This window comes from Oncorhynchus keta, chromosome 26 (genome assembly GCF_023373465.1).
Source record: "Oncorhynchus keta strain PuntledgeMale-10-30-2019 chromosome 26, Oket_V2, whole genome shotgun sequence".
NCBI lineage: Eukaryota > Metazoa > Chordata > Actinopteri > Salmoniformes > Salmonidae > Oncorhynchus > Oncorhynchus keta.
Window position 1 is genome coordinate 46591783 of NC_068446.1, and position 8914 is coordinate 46600696.

The 8914-nt window shown below is 43.1% G+C and overlaps 1 protein-coding gene across 4 annotated transcripts in view; it reads right to left on the bottom strand.

The window, feature by feature from the left end:
* map2k1 (mitogen-activated protein kinase kinase 1) overlaps positions 1-8914 on the bottom strand; it is a 62198-nt gene that overhangs the window by 50208 nt on the left and 3076 nt on the right. For 2 of the 4 annotated variants that reach the window (XM_052481102.1, XM_052481100.1), the window contains exon 2: positions 6598-6649. The exons of the other annotated variants lie outside the window; for them this stretch is intronic. In XM_052481102.1, coding sequence (XP_052337062.1) covers positions 6598-6649 — 52 coding nt within the window. The remainder of the gene's footprint in view (positions 1-6597; positions 6650-8914) is intronic. 4 annotated transcript variants of the gene reach the window in all.

Sequence of the window (8914 nt, forward strand, 5' to 3'; positions counted from 1 at the left end):
GGAGACAGGTAGAGGGAGACAGGTAGAGGGAGACAGGTAGAGGGAGACAGGTAGAGAGGGAGACAGGTAGAGGGAGACAGGTAGAGGGAGACAGGTAGAGAGGGAGACAGGCAGAGGGAGACAGGCAGAGAGAGACAGGCAGAGAGAGACAGGCAGGAAGGGAGACAGGTAGAGAGGGAGACAGGCAGAGAGAGAGACAGGCAGGGAGGGAGACAGGCAGAGAGGGAGACAGGCAGAGAGGGAGACAGGTAGAGAGGGAGACAGGCAGAGAGGGAGACAGGCAGAGAGGGAGACAGGCAGAGAGGGAGACAGGCAGAGGGAGACAGGCAGAGAGGGAGACAGGCAGAGAGGGAGACAGGCAGAGAGGGAGACAGGCAGAGAGGGAGACAGGCAGAGAGGGAGACAGGCAGAGAGGGAGACAGGCAGAGAGGGAGACAGGCAGAGAGGGAGACAGGCAGGGAGGGAGACAGGCAGGGAGGGAGACAGGCAGGGAGGGAGACAGGCAGGGAGGGAGACAGGCAGAGAGGGAGACAGGTAGAGAGGGAGACAGGCAGAGAGAGACAGGCAGGAAGGGAGACAGGTAGAGAGGGAGACAGGTAGAGAGGGAGACAGGCAGAGAGAGAGACAGGTAGAGGGAGACAGGCAGGGAGGGAGACAGGCAGAGAGGGAGACAGGCAGAGAGAGAGACAGGCAGAGAGAGAGACAGGCAGAGAGGGAGACAGGCAGAGAGGGAGCCATATGAAGAGGGGGTAGGGGTGGGGGGGTTCAACCGTGCCTGTAATTGATTTAGGGTTGCTCCCCCCCGACAAAAAAAAATATTTGGGCTATCGGGTTGACTGTGGGGGTCTGAAAAATGAAATGTATAGTAATTTAGACCAAATATGTATTGAGAAACCAATGTGTCATTAACATGCCAGTGTAAAACAAGGAGGAATGTGGACCGTACAGAGAACAAACACAAAGCTGTAAATATAAAATACTCTATGTTAACATCACTAGTACATCACAGTACATATTACTTCCTGTCTGTAAATGTACATTCTACCAGCGTCTCTGGGGGTCTTAAAAATGGAGTGATAGAACCAACGTGAAACACTAGGGACTGAAGGAGAGACAGAGCTCTTCCCCTAAACTGTGAGGAGAGCACCAAGTGAGGGGAGGGTGTACTGCTCATCCTGCAGGTGGCTTCTGAAACTAATTCAATATTTATAATAATTCATTGAGTCTAAAGAGAGGCGTTTCTTTCCAGGAAACCTTATCTTTTCATGTCCTCCGAGAGGGAGGGTATCAGAAACCCATTTGGGCAATGCTAACAATGCTAACTGTGCTAACAATGCTAACAGTGCTAACAATGCTAACAGTGCTAATAGTGCTAACAATGCTAACAGTGCTAACAATGCTAACCATAATTGGAGCATTGTTGGTACAGTACAGGCTTTTGTTTTACCAATCCCAAATATGGATCTCATTTTCAGTGAAGATCTAGCATCCCATTTGGATAGACCAGATGGGATGGATGATGGTCCTCGCCCTAATCTCAATTATGTGACAATTATTAAGCATTTATTTTCTGTCTTCCTTGTTCAAGTCAATATGTTTTCTAGGTGGTGTGGAACAAATCAAATCAAATGTATTGGTTACATACACATGGTTAGCAGATGTTAATGGTCACATACACATGGTTAGCAGATGTTAATGGTCACATACACATGGTTAGCAGATGTTAATGGTCACATACACATGGTTAGCAGATGTTAATGGTCACATACACATGGTTAGCAGATGTTAATGGTCACATACACATGGTTAGCAGATGTTAATGGTCACATACACATGGTTAGCAGATGTTAATGGTCACATACACATGGTTAGCAGATGTTAATGGTCACATACACATGGTTAGCAGATGTTAATGGTCACATACACATGGTTAGCAGATGTTAATGGTCACATACACATGGTTAGCAGATGTTAATGGTCACATACACATGGTTAGCAGATGTTAATGGTCACATACACATGGTTAGCAGATGTTAATGGTCACATACACATGGTTAGCAGATGTTAATGGTCACATACACATGGTTAGCAGATGTTAATGGTCACATACACATGGTTAGCAGATGTTAATGGTCACATACACATGGTTAGCAGATGTTAATGGTCACATACACATGGTTAGCAGATGTTAATGGTCCTCATACACATGGTTAGCAGATGTTAATGGTCCTCATACACATGGTTAGCAGATGTTAATGGTCACATACACATGGTTAGCAGATGTTAATGGTCACATACACATGGTTAGCAGATGTTAATGGTCACATACACATGGTTAGCAGATGTTAATGGTCACATACACACGGTTAGCAGATGTTATTGGTCACATACACACAGTTAGCAGATGTTAATGGTCACATACACATGGTTAGCAGATGTTATTGGTCACATACACATGGTTAGCAGATGTTAATGGTCATATACACATGGTTATCAGATGTTAATGGTCACATACACATGGTTAGCAGATGTTAATGGTCACATACACATGGTTAGCAGATGTTATTGGTCACATACACATGGTTATCAGATGTTATTGGTCCTCATACACACAGTTAGCAGATGTTATTGGTCACATACACATGGTTATCAGATGTTAATGGTCCTCATACACACAGTTAGCAGATGTTAATGCGAGTGTAGCAAAATGCTTGTGCTTCTAGTTCCGACAATGCAGTGATAACCAACAAGTAATCTAACTAACAATTCCAAAACTACTGTCTTATACACAGTGTAAGGGGATAAAGAATATGTACATAAGGATATATGAATGAGTGATGGTACAGAGCAGCATAGGCAAGATACAGTAGATGATATCGAGTACAGTATATACATATGAGATGAGTAATGTAGGGTATGTAAACAAGATGCAGTAGATGGTATAGAGGACAGTATAGATGGTATAGAGTACAGTATATACATATGAGATGAGTAATGTAGGGTATGTAAACAAGATGCAGTAGATGGTATAGAGTACAGTATAGATGGTATAGAGTACAGTATAGATGGTATAGAGTACAGTATAGATGGTATAGAGTACAGTATAGATGGTATAGAGTACAGTATATACATATGAGATGAGTAATGTAGGGTATGTAAACAAGATGCAGTAGATGATATAGAATACAGTATATACTGTACATATGAGATGAGTAATGTAGGGTATGTAAACAAGATGCAGTAGATGGTATAGAGGACAGTATATACATATGAGATGAGTATGTAAACAAAGTGGCATAGTTAAAGTGGCTAGTGATACATGTATTACATAAGGATGCAGTAGATGGTATAGAGGACAGTATAGATGGTATAGAGGACAGTATATACATATGAGATGAGTAATGTAGGGTATGTAAACAAGATGCAGTAGATGGTATAGAGTACAGTATAGATGGTATAGAGGACAGTATAGATGGTATAGAGGACAGTATAGATGGTATAGAGTACAGTATATACGTATGAGATGAGTAATGTAGGGTATGTAAACAAGATGCAGTAGATGGTATAGAGTACAGTATAGATGGTATAGAGTACAGTATAGATGGTATAGAGTACAGTATAGATGGTATAGAGTACAGTATAGATGGTATAGAGGACAGTATAGATGGTATAGAGTACAGTATAGATGGTATAGAGGACAGTATAGATGGTATAGAGGACAGTATAGATGGTATAGAGTACAGTATATACGTATGAGATGAGTAATGTAGGGTATTGTAACAAAGTGGCATAGTTAGAGATCGCTGTTCAAGATGAGGGAATGTTGGAAACTGATTAATTGACTTGGGCATTGTTTTAGTATGTTTATAATCATATAAGTAACCTAGCAATAGTGATCCACGTTGTTATGCAGTGCGGTTCTAATAAAATCTAGTTTAAGCTCATTTCTTTTTCTGAGTACTACTGGAATTTAAATCAGAATCTCAGAACCAGAGTGCGCTATTTCACTCTAGGACGAGCAGGGGAGGGTTTTCTCCTTTAAAAAAATGATCTTTCCCTGAATGGGATTCGAACTCACAGCCACCATATCACCAACACAGGGGAATAGTCAACTTTAGCGGAGCTCACCACCACTCCAGGCTAGCAGTAGTGGGTAAATAACTGCTATTTGACAACAACACGAGAATAAATCACCTTTTGACTTTTACGATGAATTTTGTATGACGTCAGAAGGCGAGTTGAGGAAGCATCATGCACATCCCACCTAGACCACAGGTAACTAATTAAAGCAAACACTAGAACTATCTGCCTCTGGTGGCCAAATTAACCGGTTGAAAAAATGTGATTGGATGGTTCACAAACCACTCCAGAGCATGACCAGTAATCCCAATACAGCTCAATCTCTGCACAGAGAAAGTATGGTCCACAGTGTTAAACACCAAGATGGTATGGTCCACTGTGTTAAACACCAAGATGGTATGGTCCACAGTGTTAAACACCAAGATGGTATGGTCCACAGTGTCAAACACCAAGATGGTATGGTCCACAGTGTCAAACACCAAGATGGTATGGTCCACAGTGTTAAACACCAAGATGGTATGGTCCACAGTGTCAAACACCAAGACGGTATGGTCCACAGTGTCAAACACCAAGACGGTATGGTCCACAGTGTTAAACACCAAGATGGTATGGTCCACAGTGTTAAACACCAAGATGGTATGGTCCACAGTGTTTGCACACATTGTATATAGACTGCCCATTTTTTTCTACTGTGTTATTGACTTGTTAATTGTTTACTCCATGTGTAACTCTGTGTTGTCTGTTCACACTGCTACGCTTTATCTTGGCCAGGTCGCAGTTGCAAATGAGAACTTGTTCTCAACTAGCCTACCTGGTTAAATAAAGGTGAAATAAAAAAAAAATTAAAAAAATAAAAACACCAAGATGGTATGGTCTACAGTGTTAAACACCAAGATGGTATGGTCCACAGTGTTAAACACCAAGATGGTATGGTCCACAGTGTTAAACACCAAGATGGTATGGTCCACAGTGTTAAACACCAAGATGGTATGGTCCACAGTGTTAAACACCAAGATGGTATGGTCCACAGTGTTAAACACCAAGATGGTATGGTCCACAGTGTTAAACACCAAGATGGTATGGTCCACAGTGTTAAACACCAAGATGGTATGGTCCACAGTGTTAATCACCAAGATGGTATGGTCCACAGTGTTAAACACCAAGATGGTATGGTCCACAGTGTTAAACACCAAGATGGTATGGTCCACAGTGTTAATCACCAAGATGGTATGGTCCACAGTGTTAAACACCAAGACGGTATGGTCCACAGTGTTAAACACCAAGATGGTATGGTCCACAGTGTTAAACACCAAGACGGTATGGTCCACAGTGTTAAACACCAAGACGGTATGGTCCACAGTGTTAAACACCAAGATGGTATGGTCCACAGTGTTAAGCACCAAGATGGTATGGTCCACAGTGTTAAGCACCAAGATGGTATGGTCCACAGTGTCAAACACCAAGATGGTATGGTCCACAGTGTCAAACACCAAGATGGTATGGTCCACAGTGTTAAACACCAAGATGGTATGGTCCACAGTGTTAAACACCAAGATGGTATGGTCCACAGTGTTAATCACCAAGATGGTATGGTCCACAGTGTTAAACACCAAGATGGTATGGTCCACAGTGTTAAACACCAAGATGGTATGGTCCACAGTGTTAAACACCAAGATGGTATGGTCCACAGTGTTAAACACCAAGATGGTATGGTCCACAGTGTTAATCACCAAGATGGTATGGTCCACAGTGTTAAACACCAAGATGGTATGGTCCACAGTGTTAAACACCAAGATGGTATGGTCCACAGTGTTAAACACCAAGACGGTATGGTCCACAGTGTTAAACACCAAGATGGTATGGTCCACAGTGTTAAACACCAAGATGGTATGGTCCACAGTGTTAAACACCAAGACGGTATGGTCCACAGTGTTAAACACCAAGACGGTATGGTCCACAGTGTTAAACACCAAGACGGTATGGTCCACAGTGTTAAACACCAAGATGGTATGGTCCACAGTGTTAAACACCAAGATGGTATGGTCCACAGTGTTAAACACCAAGATGGTATGGTCCACAGTGTTAAACACCAAGATGGTATGGTCCACAGTGTTAAACACCAAGACGGTATGGTCCACAGTGTCAAACACCAAGATGGTATGGTCCACAGTGTTAAACACCAAGATGGTATGGTCCACTGTGTTAATCACCAAGACGGTATGGTCCACAGTGTTAAACACCAAGATGGTATGGTCCACCTTGTTAAACACCAAGATGGTATGGTCCACAGTGTTAAGCACCAAGATGGTATGGTCCACAGTGTCAAGCACCAAGATGGTATGGTCCACAGTGTTAAACACCAAGACGGTATGGTCCACAGTGTTAAACACCAAGATGGTATGGTCCACAGTGTCAAACACCAAGATGGTATGAATGACAATATGAATGATTAGCTATAAATCTGCAGTTTTGAAATAAATGAATATCTTTTGAACCTCTCTCCTCTCTCCGGCTCACCTCTATGCATGATCTTGTGTTTCTCTCTCAGGTAGGACAGGCCTTTAATCACCTGGAGGAGCAGAGGGACAGACGCCATCATTATACACCATCAGCAGACACCATCAGCAGACACCATCAGCAGACGCCATCATTATACACCATCAGCAGACACCATCATTATACACCATCAGCAGACACCATCAGCAGACACCATCAGCAGACGCCATCATTATACACCATCAGCAGACACCATCAGCAGACACCATCATTATACGCCATCAGCAGACACCATCAGCAGACACCATCAGCAGACACCATCAGCAGACACCATCAGCAGACACCATCATTATACGCCATCAGCAGACGCCATCAGCAGACACCATCATTATACACCATCAGCAGACGCCATCAGCAGACACCATCAGCAGACACCATCAGCAGACACCATCATTATACACCATCAGCAGACACCCTCAGCAGACACCATCATTATACACCATCAGCAGACACCATCATTATACACCATCATTATACACCATCAGCAGACGCCATCAGCAGACGCCATCAGCAGACACCATCATTATACACCATCAGCAGACACCATCAGCAGACACCATCATTATACACCATCAGCAGACGCCATCAGCAGACACCATCATTATACACCATCAGCAGACACCATCAGCAGACACCATCATTATACACCATCAGCAGACACCATCAGCATACACCATCAGCAGACACCATCAGCATACACCATCAGCAGACACCATCATTATACACCATCAGCAGACACCATCAGCAGACACCATCATTAGACACCATCAGCAGACACCATCAGCATATACCATCATTATACACCATCAGCAGACACCATCAGAAGACACCATCATTATACACCATCAGCAGACACCATCAGCAGACGCCATCAGCAGACACCATCATTATACACCATCAGCAGACACCATCAGCAGACACCATCAGCATACACCATCAGCAGACGCCATCAGCAGACGCCATCAGCAGACGCCATCAGCAGACACCATCATTATACACCATCAGCAGACACCATCAGCAGACGCCATCAGCAGACACCATCAGCATACACCATCAGCAGACACCATCATTATACACCATCAGCAGACACCATCAGCAGACACCATCATTATACACCATCAGCAGACACCATCAGCAGACACCATCATTATACACCATCAGCAGACACCATCAGCAGACACCATCAGCAGACACCATCAGCATACACCATCAGCAGACTCCATCATTATACACCATCATTATACACCATCAGCATACACCATCAGCATACATCACCAGCAGACACCATCAGCAGACACCATCAGCAGACACCATCTGCAGACACCATCAGCAGACACCATCAGCAGACACCATCAGCATACACCATCAGCAGACACCCTCAGCATACACCATCAGCATACACCATCAGCATACACCATCAGCATACACCATCAGTATACACCATCAGTATACACCATCAGCAGGCACCATCAGCAGGCACCATCATCAGGCACCATCAGCAGGCACCATCAGCATACAGTACCATTGATATGGTTCCAAACATACTTTCATGGAAATCTCCCATTCATTCATTTTTGTGTTGTAATTTTACATTTTTTAGCTCAGTAAATGAGAGAGAGACAAAGCAACATCGTTAGACCCAACTAAACGACGAGGAAACTCTCAAGAGAAGACAGGCTATGTTCTCACTGCCCACAACATGAGGTGGAAACTGAGCTGCACTTCCTAACCTCCTGTCCAATGTATGACCATATCAGAGACACATATTTCCCTCAGATTACACAGACCCCACAAAGAATTTGAAAACAAACCCCATTTTGATAAACTCCCATATCTATTATAACACTATATATATAGACATAATATGACATTTGAAATGTCTTTATGCTTTGTGAATTTTTGTGAGTGTAATGTTTACTGTAAATATTTATTGTTTATTTCACTTTTGTTTATTATTTATTTCACTTGCTTTGGCGACGTTAACATATGTTTCCCATGCCAATAAAGCCCCTTAAATTGAAATTGAATTCAGAGAGAGGGTAAGAGAGATAGATTAAGAGAGAGATAGAGGGTCAGAGAGATAGAGGGTCAGAGAGATAGAGGGTCAGAGAGATAGAGGGTCAGAGAGATAGAGGGTCAGAGAGATAGATGAAGAGAGAGATAGAGGGTCAGAGATATAGAGGGTCAGAGAGATAGATGAAGAGAGAGATAGAGGGTCAGAGAGATAGAGGGTCAGAGAGATAGAGGGTCAGAGAGATAGATGAAGAGAGAGATAGAG